At 38.4% G+C, this 19814-nt stretch overlaps 1 protein-coding gene across 1 annotated transcript; it reads left to right on the top strand.

Moving 5' to 3' along the window:
* Positions 1-1964: 1964 nt before the first annotated feature.
* On the top strand, positions 1965-19405 carry cfdp1 (craniofacial development protein 1). Its single transcript, XM_067502294.1, has 7 exons — positions 1965-2307; positions 2856-2982; positions 4411-4633; positions 5280-5389; positions 8338-8469; positions 12937-13095; positions 17782-19405. The coding sequence occupies exons 1-7, from the start codon at positions 2241-2243 to the stop codon at positions 17870-17872; spliced, it is 909 nt and encodes a 302-aa protein (XP_067358395.1). The 5' UTR covers positions 1965-2240; the 3' UTR covers positions 17873-19405.
* The last annotated feature ends 409 nt before the right edge of the window (positions 19406-19814 follow it).

Raw genomic sequence — 19814 nt, 5'->3', positions numbered from 1 at the left:
AGGTCAGACACTTCATGGAAGGTTCACAATTACAGAATATCCAAGCCTTCTGTATTTGTAGATAGTGTCTCTGACTTTGGAGTCTCAGTGCATTAGAAACATTTGTTCAACCCTTGCCAGACTGACTGATTTTACTTTGGTAGTTTTTTAAATGTAATGATCAGCATAAACTTGCAATCTGATTCTCCTGAATAAGTCTGCATACCAGAAACCCATTGATGATAAACTAAGTTTAGGCTGCGGCCAGAAAGCATAATATGGCAGAATCACAGCTGATTTTGGGACTAAGTTTCCTCTTCTGACAGTTGGAATCCATTGTGTGAGGTTGGGGGTCCTTCAACAGGATAATGACCCTAACACACTGTGTCCTTGAGCAAGACACTGAACCCCAACTTAGTTGCTTTCAGTGAGTGTGTGTGTGTGTGTGTGTGTGTGTGTGATTGTTAGTGTGAATGGGTGAATAAGAAGCAGTGTAAAGTGCTTTGAGTGCTGATAGGTAGAAAAGCGCTATATAAGTGTAGACTATTTATATACAACCCAACTTATTGTACAGGTGCTGGTCATATCTCATTTGACTGCAATACCCTGTTAATGGGGATGGGGTATGCACAATCAACCTTTGCAGATGATCCAAAATGCGGCAGCATGCCTCATTGTAGTCAAAAAGGACTCATGTCACACCACTCTTCAGATCTCTACACTGGCTTCCTGTAGCTGCCTGCATGAGTTTCAAAGCTGTCTCTTTACTACAGGGTGATGAACTCAACAGCTCCTGCTTACCTTAAATCCCTCATTCAGGGCTACGATCTCTCCCATCTTCTGTACTTTGCCAATGAATGCCATCTGGTGGGCCCAGTACTGCACAGAATACATCAAGCAAAACTCTTGAATTCAGTGATCCCACGATGGTGGATCACTATGGTAACTTCGTCTGCTCAGCAAACTTACTTCAAAAAACTGCTGAAAACAGAACTCTTCTGCACCTTCCTATGCACTTAAATCTATATAAAATGTTTTTTTTAAAAAGCTTCCTTTCTGCTCCTTCTTGCACTTGCATCATGAAATGTAAACCCTTTTCTGATAGGACTTTGATGTTTACTTCTTGACTTTTGATTGCCTTGTACCTCACTTGTAAGTCACTTTGGATAAAAGCATCTGCTTCGACTAAATGTAAATGTAAATGTAAAACATTTTTATTACAATATGCACAGTGTATACACTATAAGTTTCTACATGGCATAAGCAACTGAAAATGTAGAAACCGACAGTCAGTTGTATATAATTATTTGCATGAATATCAAAACCATCTGCAATTTGTTCAGAACAATGAAACAATGAAAACGTTCATTTAAGTTATGGTGTGGATACACAACTGTCTGCTCATCATAGATGCAAAAATAACCATTTCGAAGCTCTCCTTGTGTCAGTGACGAGACAGAACAAAGTTAAGGTAACAGTTAAACAATTTATTTAGAAAATCATTGATGCTGATCAAGAGGCCAGACTCAATACTAATTTAACCAAACAGCGCCATCTGCTGGTCGAAAACACGCAGAGTTCCCAGAGTTTTTCTTATTCCTAACAGTTGAAGATTTAACATTTTCTAGCAATTGCATGAACCAATCTAAATGTGAAGATGTGAAATTATTCTTAAAATGTATAAATGGAAGATTGTTGAACTGAGAAGGAAATTATTTTCTGACTAAAAAAAAAGTTAACTGTTCCATTTGTAAAGAGCTGTGTGAAATAATTAGCTGAAATGTGCTCTAATAAAATAATGATATGTTGAAGGGAAAAAAAAAAAAATGCTGTGGCATTTTTTGTGGTCATGTGAATAATTATAAGAACCGAAGCCCTGTGATGTACAGTACAAATTTTAGACCTTGCCACACTCCCGTCCTGTAGAGGGCGCTAATGCACGTTAACATTAATCGTTTCTAAAAGCGGTTTGAACCTTCGAGCGTGCCGTCATCGTGACAGGAAACCGCTTTGTGTTCTTCGTTATCACAAAGGCTTAAAAGTTCTGCCATATATTTACGTCCTATATAGTTCACAAATTCATTTTACTTGTATTTGTAATATGATTGATTGAGCAACATTGTGTTTTTGTTGTTGCCAGTGAGGAGGTATTTTTTATAGATACTTAAACTGTTAAACAATTTAACCGTTAGTAGGAGACGCATTAGCGGCTTTTATTCCTTTCCATTTACTTTATTGTCAGAGGATTTTCCTCCAAAACGATGAGTTATTCCGATTACGACTCTGATGGATATTCGTCAAATGAAGATGCAGACTACGTACCATCAGGTATGGACTGAAAGGAACTGCTGCTAACAGTTATATTGAATGTATCAGCAAAGTATTGTGACAAACACAGTTAGTCGTGTTGTGACTGATAACTAGCAAATAGTAGCGCTGTTGCCTTATAACGGTAAGTAACTGAAGAGCACTGTGTCATCTGGTGCACATAACGCGCACTGAACAGAGTAACAAGCCTGTTATCAATGTCTGCTCGAATTTTAGTAATCGAGCATTTATTTGAAATATTCAGTGTTTTTCCCTATTTTGCCAACAGTGTGTGTTGATTTGGAATTACAAATACAAAAAGTGTTTAATATTGGGTTAGAGAAGCCAAACAATGACAGCTTTAAGACACTTCCTTATGAAGAAACTAACCTGTAAGTGTTGGGGGGTTAGGCCCTTTCTGAATAAATGCTCCATAAGATTATGGTTGGATCATCATAAGATAATACCACACAGTGGGTACATGGCGACATTGCTTTTTTACCTTTCCCTGCATTAGCTGGTTTGTTTAGGCTTCTCATTCTTACTTGCACTGTTTTTCTTTCGCTCAGATGATAACCTCAGTGAAGATGACATTAATGAGTGTGAAAAAGAAGAGCGTCTACATGAAGATAATGATGTGCCACATCCTGACAGTGTCAGAAAGAAGATAAGGAAGAAAAAAGATATTTGTGTGAGGTGAGAGGCTTTGGCAGAGTCATGGCAAGGGCAGGATGAAGAAACAAGGTAGAATGTGAATGTTGTGAAGGCTTTGAGCATTTAAGGGCTTGTGAACTTTACAGTGAACGTTACAGTTTAATTTTTGTTTTTGTTTTTTGATGCTATTATAAAAATGTCTAACAATTCTATATTTTGACTTTTAAAACTTTGTTGGAACCTCACACGTTTTTTGTTCTAAAATTAAATTAAATTAAATGTTGACTTTTAAAATTATTTTGACAACAACCTTAGTTGATCTTTAAATAAAAATAAGCAAAAACAACTTCTTCAGCAAACATTATACATCAGCATATTTTTTTTCTCACTTCATCCTATTTCCTCCTTGCAACTTTGTTCTAAAAAAGTTGGGACACTGTAATATGTAATTTTTTCTTCAAAATCTCTTTTAATGCTGAATGATACATTCCTTGGAAGACAAGGGACTGCAAGGCCACACTGAGCAGTCTGCAGCCTCACAGCCCCACACACACACACCAAAAAGTGATACACTGTGCAGAAGTTGTACAAGTAAACAAACTCAATATTCAAGTAAAAGTGCAAGTACTGCCCTAAAAATGTACAGAAGTAAAAGTTCTAACCAAATTATCTACATGTTACTTAAAGTAAGAAAGCAAAAGTACTCCTAAGAAAACAGTGCATTTTAAACAATACTGATAATGGTAATTATGGTAAAACAAGTACAGTCACAAATAAGTGTCAAAGATCCCTGTTGCTAAAGGTGGAGTTGATGTTAGATAGATAAATAGATACTTTATTAATCCCTGAAGGGAAATGTTTGCATTGCAGTAGCTGTTGCACATAATAATAAAGTTTATTTTTTCAATTTCTGAGTTCAGGTTTATTACAGCGGATCATTTTGTCCGCATGTTGATTTGGCACAGTTTTTACGCCCCTCCTGACGCGCCTCTACGCAATTTTTACCTGGCTTGGGACCGGCATTGCGGGGCACGAACCTTCGACCCTATGTAGGCGGCACCCTACCAACTGAGCCCTTGCCGCCCCACCCACATAATAATACACTATATATACAAAAACTATTAATACACTGTATATTGTGCCAGAGACATTTGGACTGTTTGTACTAACGTGCATATGCAGAAACCCGAGAACATGCAAACTCCACACAACTGTTAGGTAGATTCGAACTAGAGACCACCTACTGTAGCTATGAGAGAGCAGCATCAACCACTCCACCATGGTGCGGCCTATTTCATACAGCAGAAATCTTAGGCTGACCCTACTTTTGTTATTTTGATATTTATAGCCTTTTTTCTAATGAAATAAAAACATTGTTTGCTGCAGAAGTTGTACCAAACATCATTATGTCAAATTCCTGTATTTCCTTCAGATTTCTAATGTCACTGGTGTCTTGTAAAAATTTTACAGAAAGAGGATGAAAGGAGTACTAAAAGTAGAGACAGAGGAGAGGGATGGAGATGGAGAAGATGCACCACCACCACCACACAAAGTGGTAGAAAAAACCACTGAGGTAGTAAACGATGAAGCAAAAGAGAAGAAAAAATCTGATGACCTCTGGGCAAGTTTCCTGTCTGATGTTGGATCCAGACCCAAGCACTCCACAGCTCTACATTCACGTACCACACAAAAAGTAAGTATACTGACTGGCAACATTATCAGTTACACTAGTAAAATCTATTGAAGTCCAATATCGTAGCTCTGCCATGAATTCTACTTTGACAAGATTATTATTTCTTAGCTTTTACGTTCAAACTCTTTGTCTTTATTATTGAGTTAATAGTGGGTGGTAGAATTGTAATGGAGTGCATTATTTTAACAGGGGGTTCTAATGTGTTAGCCCCCTGTTTAAAATGAATGACAGGGCAAAACCACCTCTTAATATAACGCACTCCTGTAGAAAAGTAGAATTCATTGCAGAACTGTATTGGTAAATGGTAAATAGTCGCTTATAAACCGCTTTTATCCAAAGTGCTTTACAATGTTGATTCCCATTTACCCATTAACACACACACAAGGTGCTCACCTGACCCACCGGGAGCAACTTGGGGTTCAGTGTCTTGCCCAAGGACACTTCGACATGTAGCTGGCAGCGGGGATCGAACCACTGACCCTGTGTCACTGACCTTACCTTTTGTATTGAACTGCATTACATTGTACATGTGTACCTAAAGAAGTGGCCAGCAAGTGTATGTTCCAAATGTGTGCTATTTCTGCCATATTTTAAACATAAACAGGTCATCCTTACAAATTCAGGTTCCTTTTGTTTTTACCCTAAGGCTGATTCTTCAGTATCTAATGTTGCTCCAATGACGACAGAGACAGAAGCATCAATACCTGCTAAAGTCACCATAACTAAAGTTTTTGACTTTGCTGGAGAAGAAGTCAGGTATGAAACCATCACACATTCACAAGGTCAATATAAAAATCACATGTTTTAATCTCACACTTAAGTTTCAACACTTAAATATACTGTTACAGAAACATTGCTAAATCATGTTGTCTGGGGTTCCTGACATTGTTTAAACATAGTCCTTTCAGTGCAGTCCCTATATTCCACAACATATAGCAAATAACTTCATTTTGTATAGAGATTCTAGATTATGTTGACGCTAATTTCCACAAATAAGATATTAATGTAATTTTCATATTGACCAGTAGGTTGTGCCACACACAAACGTTTGTTTGTGGCCCACTACTTGCCTGATTCCAACTCAAACCATGACCTAACCTTTTCCTAACCTTAAACGAAATCATCATTCTAAAATTCAGTGATTTACGTGGTGAGGACCAGTATTTGGACCCCACAACAGTGTGTAAATATATTTCAGTTAGGTGTACACACACACATTTATTCAATATGAGTAAACCATAATAATAAATTACGTAGGTGCTTAGTTTTAATACTGTGGTTAAATTAACATCATAAATATAACAACATTTTGTAAAACGACAACAGAATCTTTATTATTGTGTCTTTACCTAATTGTTATAAAATATTACTAACCCACAGTCCCTTCCAAAAGTATTGAAACGGCAAGCCCAATTAATTTTTTTTATGTTTTTACTGTACACTGAAATAATTTGTGACAGACTCAACAAAAAACACGGGGAAAAAAGTTTAGAAAGTAGATTTTTATTTGCTGGTATTTACACCTAGAAACAATAAACAGTATACAACATAGCACATTTTATATCACATGACCTAATTTTAAGTGAGCAAAAGTATTTAAAAAAAAAAATAAAAAATAAAATAAATAATATATATATATATATATATATATATATATATATATATATATATATATATATATATATATATATATATATATATATATATATATATATATATAGTGGCTTCAGACCCTTTCACTTTGTGCACTTTTTTCTGAGCTGGAAATGTATTTAAATATGGTAAGGAATGCAAATTTATCTTCAATCTGCACACTATATCTCATAATGACAATGGTAAAATGTATATTTAAAAAAAGGACCAATTAATTAAATATCAAAAATGAAAATCCTATACAGAAATAATCCCATCTTTTTAGTGGTCCTTCTGGTCCAGTGCAATCTGTTTGGTTTTATTTTTCGTGAGATGAGTAAAAACTAAAAAGGAGTAAACCTACAACAAAGCGAAGTGTTGGGACATAGTTTTGAATGGTACAGAGCTGTGTATAGAACATCCGACAATTCACACTGCATGTAAGAAATAAAAAAAAAAAAAGGACCAAGAAACTCTCTGTAGACCTACTCAAGGACATTTTGTGGTGAAGCACAGATCACAAAAACTATAAAAAGCTTCGAGTCCTTCTAGAAATACAATGATTAGTAGTAATTGTCAGATAACGTTTGGAACTGAATTTGTTGTTAAAAATGATAAATCTAAATAAAAACCGGAGACTACACTGTTCCATGTACCATGCTCCGGACTATACCGAAGACTATAGAAGAAAAGCAAGCGATTTTAAATCTGGGAAAAACGAAAAATCAATCAGGTAGATCCCAAAATGCTAGCATCATTTGAACCTTGCCTGATGTAGGATGTAGTGACCATTGTCACCTTTACATTACTAAAGCCTGGGAAAAGGCTTTAAAATCTGTGTCAGTAGCATGTTTGAACCTGTTGACCAGGCCTTTACAACTGATCAGGTTAAGTATACATTAATCCCTGCCTATACAGTGTCATCGGTTTAATGAGCCGCTCGGACAGTGGTCAGATATGTAGTCATATCTCCAACAGACATTTCTTCGATTGGATCTTCACAAACAACTTAAGGTTGACAATAAATCCAATATATGACCACTGGTTAAATGAACATAGTGTTTATCACACACAGCCATTTAGTTACTTACTCTATGTTTACATGTGAGTGAGCTTTATTGGGAATCCAAGTATGATGCTGGGTATAAATAATCTGATTTATTATGCATTAGGCTGTGTACTCTGTAATTACACCAGCATAAGGTAGTACGTGGGTCATGGTTGTAACCTTTCCCCAGGGTCTAATATGTGATATTTGATTTTTTTTTCTGTTAAGTTGACCATTGGCTGTAAACACTACAGTATTTCAGCTACTTTCCAGACATCTATCACCGGAGCACTGTCTTTATCTTTATCCTCTTTGGAACTCAGTGATTTGCCTGATATGGGACTTGCCCTTTCAAAATGCTCTTCATCTACAGAGCTGTTTACTCGGTGTAATTATGGCTGCATATAATTAGCATACATAACATAGAAAGCCTTTCGAGCTGCCATGATAGATCCAAGTAGTCATGGAGTCTGTGCTGTGCTGATGTTCCCAGAGGATGCAGTGGTTTTGCCTCATATAGCCTCTCTATCTAACCCCACAGTAGGACACAGACAGATGTGCATTTCTTACTGTGTGTGTTAAGGAGGAGTGGCTAAACTATTTCCTGTTTTATAGCACATAGGTTTAGATGGTCTGTTGGTCTGGTATCATAGGTTCTGGATAGAAACTAGTTAGTTACGTAGTTATTTATTTATTTATTTATTTGGTCCTGTTAAACAATTCAATATGAAGTTAATGAGACAGACACAAATATACCGTATTCTGTTCTGTGTGTGTATGTATTTATTGAAGGAATTTTGCATACAGTTTATTACCCTGTTAAACAGCTTCCGGTTGACTTTAATTAATACTTGACAATCTCTACTCCTCCATCTTGGTATCACATCTTAAAAAAACAGACCATGTAGAAGTCTCATAATATCCCCCCCCTACCTAGATTCAGCTAATTCAGCTCCTCCATAGACATATTGTCTCATCTCCGTACACAGTTTAACACAGTGTACTGTGTGTCTTCCTCTGTTAGGATGAATAAAGAAGTATCAGCAGACTCCAGAGAAGCTAAAAATTATCTGAAGAGCCAATTTAACGAACAATATGAGGAAGAAGACCAGCAGAAGAGCTCATCAGGTGACCAGCCAACTCTTCCAGGCCCCAGGTACACATGGTGTAAAAGATTACAGTGATTTATTAAAATGTTTTACTGTGTAGGTTCTGTAGTACTTTTAGGTATGGTAATAGTTAATTTGTGATGAGCACATCTTCACTCCAAAACCCCAGACAGGAAACCGGAAAGTCTTTTATCGCTTCCAACAGATGGGAAGTCTAATGTATTCACAAGCAATTTCCTATAAGTGTGTGTGTGTGTGTGTGTGTACCACTCCCTCATTAACCTTGTGTTTGCACGTTTGTGTTTACACACACGCTGAGTTGGTGAAGAGACAATGTATATCTGTAATGTGTGTGCTACACTGGTCAGTGATTTATAGAGGGCAGCTTTGATTTAGGGTTTTACTCTGTATTTATGTGGACAGTGTCACAAAACCTGCCACTTCCTGCAATTACATCATTCTAGCCCATTCAAGGGCCCAAGAAGGGTCTTTTTTTTTTAACTCCATGTGCTCTGTCCCCCGACTCCTCGTTGATAACTGGCTCACTGGGCAGACTGAACCTCTATAGCACCACATCCTTCTCAGCCTCCTTTGGGCACAATTTATTATGAGTTTTTCTCGTCTCATCTGTACAGTCTTTTTTTCAGCAGATGAAGCTTTAACTCCTTCAGTGGAGTCAAATACATTTTGGTGGCCTCCTCACTAGTCTCCTTGTACTTTCATTCACAACCTTCTTGAGGCTATACTCTAGGTAGATTTATAACTGTGTGCCATGTTGTTAATGGCGGATTTAACAATACTCGATATTCAGTAACTGAGGAATTTTCCATCCCCTGACTTTTGCTTTTCAACAACCTTTTTCATAGAGCTGCCTAGACTGCACTTAACTAATTGTGTGACTTCTAAAGCCAGTTGGCCCAGTCTTTAATGATTCAGGTGAGTCACTTTACAGAGGGTGAATACCTATAGAATCACTTACATTTTCATTTTGTTTTATGAATTTAGAGGACTTTGACTTTTCTTTCCACCTTCACATGAAATAAAATTGACATGAATCTCTCTTTTGTACATGTTTGTCATTAAAGCTAAGTTAATTTAATAAAAGTTTAATTATTTAAAAGAAAACTATAATTTAGTGTTGGAAACAAATAAAGGGGTAAACTTCCCTCAGGGTGAATAAATTTTGTAGGTATTTTAAATTAGTCTGAACTTTACCTTGTTACTTTACCTTGTTGTAGAATGGCAGTACAGGCACATTTGTACAGTTTCTGATAAAGCAGTGCTCAGATACATGAAACATGTTGGTAGTTTTGGCCTTTGGTTGAGCTTCACTGCATGGGCAAACCAAACATAAGCATTTTGCTGTTAATGTGAGCTTCTTATGGATGTAAGTATGTATGTATTTAATTATGGAATACAAACTTGACTGGTGTTAAATGGCTCACAGTAATTACCAACGTCTGTGTCCAGTCATGCAGCAGTAAATGAAAAGCTTGGCCTGCTGCGGTCTCCAGTGTACCATTATTATGCTTTCACACCATGATTTATAGCCTTTACTTTGAAGAGACTGTTTTCATGTTGTATAAATCACTTCACCTAAGAATTTAATCCCATGTATACTTCTGATTTGATACCATTAAGAACAGGGCATGCGTGAGACCAGTAGTATTATGAGAAAACTGGGCTGAAACAAGTAACGTTAGATCATTAGAATTTTTTTTTCTAAGCAAAATGAATTTTATAGAGAATGGTGCTCGAATGTTAGGCAAATTTCCTTATTGTTGTGACATTTAAAATCCATTATGTTAAATCAATCCAGTGTGTGAAAGGGCAGGAAGTCTTTTAATTTAGCCAAGCTGACTTCTGTCTTGTTCTGTGTGTGTGTGTGTAAGTGGGACATTACATGAGCAGCTTGTCATTCCATCCTCTCTACAGAGTGGAGCATTGTGCAAACGGAATCATTAATCACATGCTTCAGTAATTGAACAAATGCTGTGAAATCAGTCATTTTACAACTGTCCCCTTGATACTACTAGTGGTGTCCACTACTTTATAAATGAACCATTTGCAAGGTGTCCCCTACTGTATAAATGCAAAATTTGTGGTCAGTGTTACTTTAATAACCCAAAGAAAAGCTGCTGTTGTCATCCACAACTACACTATATTGCCAAAAGTATTCGCTCACCTGCCTTTAGACCCATATGAACTTTAGTGACATCCAATTCTTAATCCATAGGGTTTAATATGACGTCGGCCCACCCTTTGCAGCTATAACAGATTCAACTCTTCTGGCAAGGCTTTCCAAAAGGTTTAGGAGTGTGTTTATGAAATACATAAGACACAGTGCTCGCACTCTTCGCTCTAATTCATCCCAAAGGTGTTCTATTGGGTTGAGGTCAGGACTCAGTTCTTCCACACCAAACTCACTCATCCATGTCTTTATGGACCTTGCTTTGTGCACCTGAATTCATTTAGTTGGATGGGTGAGCGAATACTTTTGGTAATATAGTGTATCTCCCCATTGCTGGGTCCAGAGACCCCCCACAGCAGTGACTGTTCCTACTGCTGAAATCCTACTGCTCTGTGGTGTATCCTGTCACCAGACACTTTTTTCACTTTACACACAGTTGTTATTAAACATTTGTTGCTTCTCAGGGGCGGCTGTAGCTAAAGGTAAGGGCAGGTAGGTAAAGGCAGTTGTCCACGGACCACAAGGTAAGTGGTTCGATCCCCAACCCTCGCTATATGTCGAAGTGTCCCTGGGACACTGAACCTCTAACAGCCCATTCCCCTCCCCAGCTGTGCAGTGCCCGTCCAAACCCAGTAGAAATTGAGGAGGGTTGCATCTGGAAGGGCATCTGGCGTAAAAACTGTGCCAAATCGACATGCGGACAATGATCCGCTGTGGCAACCCTGAACTCACGGGATAAGCCGAAAGGAAATGGTCTGCACTTATATAGCACTTTTGTACCTATTGGCACTCAAAGCACTTTACACTGCTTCTTATTCACTTCGATATGTGACCGGAGGAGCCGGGGATTGAACCAACAACTGCGAGATTGGTGGACAACCGCTCTACCTTCCTGCGCCACAGTCACCCCCACCGTTGCTTTTCTGGCAGGCCCTCGAAGGCTTGAAAAGATGGAGGGTAAATTAATCCAGACAATGAATATAGAGAAATCCTTCTAATAGTCGCTGCAACACTTTGTCTGCATTAAAAGTATTCATTGGTAGCTTCCAGCTAATCTAAACTGAACAAAACTGTATTTATTCATTTTTACAGCGACTGAACGATGTCACTGTAATCATTGATTTAGACCTATATACTGTAGTGTTGTGCTGGGCTGATCATAACTGACTATGAAAGCTGAGTCTACAAACATTACTACTGGAAATGCTCCTTTAACATCAAAATACAGTAATTTAACATAGTTTTTAGTTTTGTGTAGAGTTAAGTAACAGTTTTCTCTGGTTTTAAATCTCCTGTAACACAAGTGGGAAGTGGCTTGAGAGTGGCACCATGTAAACAGGATAGGTCCTGAAGTGAGGATGTAACGTGTGAAAAATGAGAGATCCTGGAACCCGTACGAAAAAGACCAAAGCAAGTCTCATGCTGGCAACTTAAATTAAGTATATTTGATGTTCAGGGCTGGCCAAGCCAGATCCCCAATCAAACTGAGATTTTGTGGCTGGATGTGAAAATAACTGTTCACTTACAATAACTTTGTAACATGATGCAGCTTAAGCAGTTTTATAAAAATAGGGCAACAACTGCAGTGTCCACATGTTAAAAGCTGACTCCTCAAAACTTCAAACTCGGATGGTTGTGACATGTATGTTCATGTGAGTAGGAAGAACATTTAGAAAATCCTGCCAATAAAAAAGTTTGCCATACCCATTCACATATGAACTGCCTGTCCATCATGGCACACATACTCAGCTGATGTTTAATACAGTTTAATTCTACTTGTCAGCAATAGTTGTAGTTGTTAAAGCTAATTCCCAATTTTTCTTAATAAAAATATGCTATATATAGATATGAAAACCAATGTAACACACCTGACTCCACAAGCTCTGAGAGTCACACTATAACCTCATACTCATACATTTCATCAAAACCTCTCTTTTAAGCCTGGCATTGCAGTCTGCGCCTGCTGTACACATTGTAACAATGCTTGAATGTCATGAAAAAGACATTTGTTCCAGAAATAGCTGATACTGAGACATGTCTGTGCTTCACAAAGTATAATTCGACTTTTTTAAAACCTGCTCACTGTGACTAATCCATTTATCACTTGGAATAAGGTGATGTATTGTTGTTGGTTCTAGGTGTGTAAGAATGATTCTTCTTTTGTTTATCTTGACTGAGAGGACCAGGTTGTGATTGTGAGGTATAGACATTAGTGAAATTCTTCATTATATTATTATTATTATTATTATTATTATTATTATTGCCTTAAGTTACAGAGATGTATCACCTTCAATATGTATCTGCGTGTCTTATTTGTTTGTAGTACCAAAAGGCCAGCAGGCATGTCAAGCATCCTGACTCGTATCGGGGGGAAGAAACAGAAGATGAGCACATTGGAAAAGTCGAAGATGGACTGGGATGCTTTTAAGTCAGAGGAAGGCATCACAGAGGAGCTGGCCATCCACAACAGAGGGAGACAGGGGTAAGAGACTGGGTCAGGGCTAGTTTGACATTAGAAATTACCAAAATTTAACAAATTTAGCAAGAAAGAACCAAAATGCTTTTCTCTCAGTAAAATTTGATATAGAATATGTCTTTTATGTGTTGATACACTATATTGCCAAAAGTATTCACTCACCCATCCAAATAAATGAATTCAGGTGCACAAAGTAAGGTCCATAAAGACATGGATGAGTGAGTTTGGTGTGAAAGAACTTGACTGGCCTGCACAAAGTCCAGACCTCAACCCGACAGAACACCTTTGGGATGAATTAGAGCAAAGACTGCGAGCACTGTGTATTATGTATTTCATAAACACACTCCTAAACATCGTGGAAAGCCTTCCGACAAGAGTTGAAGCTGTTATATCTGCAAAGGGTGGGCTGACGTCATATTAAACCCTATGGAATAAAAATGGGATGTCACTAAAGTTCATATGGGTCTAAAGGCAGGTGAGCGAATACTTTGGCAATATAGTGTATATCCTCAGTATGATTAGGTTTTAATAATTTATGATTACAAACTGTATGTGATTTATTACTTTTTTCCTTCACTGGGTTGATTTAATATATAAAAAAACAACCAACTAGGCAGCAAAGGGCAAATATACTTTTAAATATATAAAATCTTCCACTGAAGTGTATAGGGTCATTTACACACATACACATTCTTAACAGTGAGCCAGTGGCAGCTGCTCTAACATAAGTCAGCCTCATGAATAAGAGCTGGCTTTGCAGCACACAGGGACAGACTTAAAAACATAAGGACTTTATATAAGGATATTTTAAGAGACTCAACGTTAACTTAGCTCCAGTGTGTGAATCCAACAGGGGGTAAATTAGCTCGATGTAACATTATTTACATTAGTTATTTTAACATTTGTTACTCACAGTTCCCCCTCATACCTGAGTAACATTCAGCAGTGGTTAGTAAAGCTAGTTGTATACATTTTTCCAGCCAGGACTGCATTTGGCAGGTCCAAGAAAAAGAAGCAGCTGTGGTAATGGTAAATGGTCTGCACTTATATAGCGCTTTTCTACCTATTGGCACTCAAAGCACTTTACACTGCTTCTTATTCACCCATTCACTCACAATCACAAACACACACTCATACATCGATGGGGGACACTCACCGGGCCAACACTCACCGGGAGCAACTAAGTTGGGGTACAGTGTCTTGCTCAAGGACACTTTGACATTGAACCAACCGGGGATTGAACCAACAACTGTGAGATTGGTGGACAACAGCTCTACCTTCCTGCGCCACAGTTGCCCCGTAAATTTTACAGAGGGAAAACGAACTGGACACATGTTTGCAAAACCAACAGCTTCACAATCAAACCAACAGGTTTTGTTGTTGATACTCTTATAAGTGCTACTGTCCATGACTTCATAAAAGAAAGATAATATTGTGATTTCTAATTTTCTCTTTTGCAAAAACAGTACAGAAAAACTGTGGTGTAGTGCCTCTGCTCATAATATAAAACTGCACCAGATGGGGTATAATCAGAACCCCATCTAGTGGTTGGAGGGTATAAATACACTGATAAGCGCAGTTGAATTAATGCAACCACAAGGGGGGCACAAGGCAGTTTCTTCTTGCGCCAGAGGGTTGTGTCAGGAAGGGCATCTGGCATAAAACACATACCAAATCAAACATGCAAATCATGAATTCCACACTGATTCTGACTTCCATACCGGATCGGTTTTGGCCTGGAGAGTGCAAATAGAGTGGGTTGACATGATGCAGAGAAGGAAGGTGGATAGACCGTGTGTCCAGGAGATCAGATGGAAAGGTAGCAAGGCTAAAAGCTTAGGAGCAGGGTTCGAGTTGTTTTACCATGGTGTGCATGGGAAGACAAATGGTCTAGGAGTTATCTTGAAAGAGGAGTTTGTAGGGAATGTTCTAGAGGTGAAATTAGTATCAGATAGGTTGGTAAGTCCGATGCTGGAAACTTCCCAGAGATTCCAAAGGTAGAATGAGAGGCAGAGCCTCCACCAAGCATTGATGTATTGGAGATCTGGAAGATACGTCTTTCAATGCAACCGCAAGGGGACACAAGCCAGTGTCTTCTTGTGCCAGTCCCAAGTCTGGATAAATGCAGAGGGTTGTGTCAGGAAGGGCATCCGACATAAAACACATGCCAAATTAAAAATGCGAATCATGAATTTAACACCAGAAATTACTCCCATATTGGATTGACATGATGCAGAGAAGGAAGGTGGATATACTGTGTGTCTAGGAGACCAGGTGGAAAGGTAGCAAGGCTAGAAGCTTAGGAGCAGGGTTCAAGTTGTTCTACTATGGGTCAGATAGGAAGAGAAATGGAGTAGGAGTTATCCTGAAAGAGGAGTTTGTGAGGAATGTTTTAGAGGTGAAAAGAGTATCAGACAGGTTGATGAGTCTGAAGCTTGAAATTGAAGGGGTGATGTTCATTGTTGTTAGTTGTTATGCCCCACAGGTAGGATGTGAGTTAGAAGAAAAGGAGATATTTTGGAGTGTGCTAGATGAAGTGATGCAGAGCATTTCCAGATGTGAGGGGTGGTGATTAGTGCAGATTTTAATGGACATGTTGGTGAAAGAAACAAAAGTGATGAGAATGTGATGGGAAGGTTTGGTCTTCAGGACAGAAAGTCAGAAGACACATCGTGGTAGATTTTGTAAAGAGGATGGAAATTGCAGTGGTGAATATTCTCTTACAGATGAGGCAGGAATATAGGGTAACATATCAGAGTGGAGGTAGAAGCACTCAGGTGGACTACATCTCGTGTTGAAGTTGTACTCTGAAAGAGATCAGTGACTGTAAAGTATTGGTACGGGAGATCATAGCCAGACAACACAGGATGGTGGTGTGTAAAATGACTGGTCGTGAAGAAGATGAAGAGAACAAAGAGGTGGATGTAAAAAAGGAAAAAGGAAGAATGTTGTATAGTTTTCAGGAAAGAGTTGATACAGGCTCTGGGTGTTCACGAAGTGCTTCTAGATGACTGGACAACTACAACTAATGTGATGAGGGAGACAGGTAAGCGGGTACTCGGTATGTCATCGGGAAAGAGGGACGTGGACAATGAGACATGGTGGAACGAGGAAGAGTTGATGAGTTGATAAATAAGCAAAATGAAAGAGAACCAAAAGTAGAAGAAGTGCCTTTTGAAGAGGATGGAATTGACTAGGAGAGGTGGCAGTACCTTCTGACCTTCTGACCTCTACTGCCACCTTCTGACCTCTGTACTTCTACTGAAGTACAGAGGTCATAGGGAGTTGAATTGTGTCTTAGTGTCTTAGATTTAGAGAAAGCGTATGAAAGGGTCCTGAAAGAGGAGCTTTTGTATTGTATGAGGAAGTCTGGAGTGGCAGAGAAGGATGTGGAAGGTAAGAAGGTGGAGGAAAATCTAGAGAGGTAGAGGTCTGCTCTGGAAAGCAGAGAAATGAAGGTTAGCCACAAGACAGAATATATGTGTGTGAATGAGAGGGACCCAAGTGGAACGGTGATGTTACAGGGACCAGAGGTAAAGAAGCTGCAGGACTTAGGGGTACTTAGGGTCAACAGTCCAGAGCAACGGAGAGTGTGGAAAAGAGGCAAGATGCGTGTGCAAGCAGGTTTAAACGGGTGGAGAAAAGTGCCTGGCTTATTGTGTAATAGGAGTATTAGCTAGAATAAAAAGAAAGGTGCTCAATATGGTGCTGAGACCAGCAATATTGTACGAACTAGAGACGGTGGCACTGAAGAAAAGACAGGAGGCAGAGCTTGAGGTAGCAGAGCTTAAGATGTTGAGGTTCTCTTTGGGAGTGACGAGGATGGACTGGATGATAAAGTTAGAGAGGCTAGATTAAGATGGTTTGGACATGTTCAGGGGAGAGACTGTGAATATATTGGCAGAATGATACTGAGGTTGGAGCTGCCAGGCACGAGGTCCAGAGGAAGACCAAAGAGGAGATCTAATACAAACTAACTGACTCTGTTCTAAACATTGGTCTCACTCAGCTATTTAAAGGTTTATAGGTTACAGAGAACTAGCACCTATTACTTATTTATGTGGGCTATTAATCTACTCTGCTAATTGGTGACACTTCTATCCTACCTTACAAAGTCAGCTGGCCCAGTGGTGCAGCAGCCAGAGAATACTGAGTGTAAATGGAGGGAAACATGAAGAAAAAGGGAGCCCATGGTTGACTTGCAGCCCCAGGGAAATAACATACACTATATTGCCAAAAGTATTCGCTCACCCATCCAAATAAATGAATTCAGGTGCACAAAGTAAGCTAGCTAGCTGCTTCATTGTCATTCGGTGACCCACACAGGGTCTGATACCATAGTTAGCATGCACTGACTTTCAACCAAGCAAAAGTATGGCAGCTAATTTAAAAACGCACATACATTACACGTGGTTATTTCTGTGTGTTTTTTTTTTAGTGTATTAACATTATTGTGAGTACATTTTGTCTTAAGGCTAATGTCAGGTTTACATTTACTTTTCATTATTAAAGTTAGAGTAAAGGGTTTGTCACTGAATGTCTTCACAACTAGGCCAACCTTTGTGTGTGCATGTGTATGTCTAATGAGCACATTGCTTTTATACTTAGTCCTCCATTGCAGGTTCATTGTGTCAGCACTTGTGATCATAAAATTGTGGCTAATGTTCTCTTTGTGTCCGTGTGTGTGTTTAGGTATGTGGAGCGGAAGAACTTCTTGGAGCGAGTTGACCATCGGCAGTTTGAGTTAGAAAAAGCAGTGCGATTGAGCAACATGAAACAATGACAGAGACTGAAAGCAAACACACACACACACACACACACACACAAACAGATATTTAGACTTTGATATCTTGCTTTCTCTCTAGTGATAGAGTTGCCGTTCCTCAAGTAAAGGCAGCTCAAAATGAGCCTGTGGCTCCAGTCTATTTTAGGACGGGGATATTAATAGACTGAGTTTGTGTAATGGTAGGGTGTCGAGTTTTCTACTACTGCCATTCTTGTGACAACAAATTCGAGTTTAAAACCTTCACAATGAGGACATTTTTGGGAAGTGAGTTCACTGTTGCCTGTCCTACTTCCTCAAGGGGCTGATTTAAGTCTAGGCTTTAAATAATTAATCTGTCTTATTATAGCATTGGTCTTACGTTTGTAGATTTATTTTTGTCCGTTACTTGTGTTGGTAATTATAACATTGTCCTTACCAAGTTAATAGCTGAGATCTGGGAAGAGTGGAATCACTAAAGCTATCTGACTCCAGAATTATCAGCATGACATCAGGTTTGGAGGCTCTCTGACTAGATCTTTCTTGCCTCAGTACAGTGGTACTCACTTTTGGTGTTGTGTCTTTGACATTTATGAAAAGACTCCACTGTAACATCTCATTAATTCAAAAGCCCTACAGGATATTTTGAAAGATGCTTTAATCTCATTTGGATTCTAATTAGCTGATAGCGGATGAACGCTGTGAGTGACGGCGCTTCATAAAGATGTTTCTTTACTGTACACTATGTCCTGTGTTAGTCCAGATTTATGCTGTTGATTTGTAAAATTGTCATTGTCTCAGTTTTAAGTATTTTAAATAACCAAGTATTTTAAGTAATATTTGGTTTGGGAATCCCGTGGTTTATGTAATACGGTAAAATATGTCATTACTAGTTAAACCATTATGGAACACTGACACACACTGCTGATCACTGAAATGACAGTAACATAATCATGCTTTCAGTCGAAAAGCAGTCTATAAAAACTGTACAGATCACTATCATACTGATCAATACCACAGTAGAAGTGCAAATGTTTAAACTGTGTCTTCACCCTTATAACAGAGAAAGACAACACACAAATCGACTGACTGACAGCAGCCTGTCCATCAGGTACCATTCTGTCATAGCTATTGACAAAAAATAAAAAAACAAAGACAGAGATGGCAATCGGGAGATAAAATGTGATAGAATACAAGGAAAAAGAATGAGATTTCATGTTAGTTTGACTTTGGAGACTTGATACAGTTCTGTTTATTCATGTAAATACTCAATGATCTGTGTTTATTGGATGTTAAGTCTGATGCTTGATTTACTGGATTGGCTAAGATATGAAGCTGAATCGACTCCACATCAGCCATCATTTTTTCCATCGTTATAATTCTGCACTGATCACCTGCTGTATTGTTAATTCATTACAGGAAATTTCTTGTATAACGTTAATTTTATTACATGGTGTGACTGTCACAATGTTGTACCTAAAAGCTAATGTCCATTATTGTACAGAAGAGTGACAAATTACATGAAAAGAATTAATAAATGACTGGAAAAATGGGTACACTGCCCCCGTCTATAGGAAACGAGCGGTCACTGAATGATATAAGTATGAAAGTCATAGTTTTGAGTCATATGGTGTGGCTTTCAGTCACCAGATCTCAAACCATTTATGGGAGATTCTTGACCAAAATGTTAAATGGCATGATGCAACAAATAATCAAAACCCCAAACAAGGCCAATTTGATTTAAATACATTTTTGATTTGTCAGATGGCGGTATCTAAGCCCTGACTAGAAAATTGTAAATGCTAAAAGTCACTGTGAGGTTTTCATGTAAAGAGTCAGGTTAAATGGTAAATGATCTGCACTTATATAGCGCTTTTCTACCTATTGGTACTTAAAGCACTTTACACTGCTTCTTATTCACCCATTCACACTCACAGTCACACACACATTCATACACCGATGG

The sequence above is a fragment of the Channa argus genome, chromosome 4, assembly GCF_033026475.1.
Source record: "Channa argus isolate prfri chromosome 4, Channa argus male v1.0, whole genome shotgun sequence".
NCBI classification, from domain to species: domain Eukaryota; kingdom Metazoa; phylum Chordata; class Actinopteri; order Anabantiformes; family Channidae; genus Channa; species Channa argus.
This window is presented reverse-complemented; position numbering and strand designations above follow the sequence as displayed.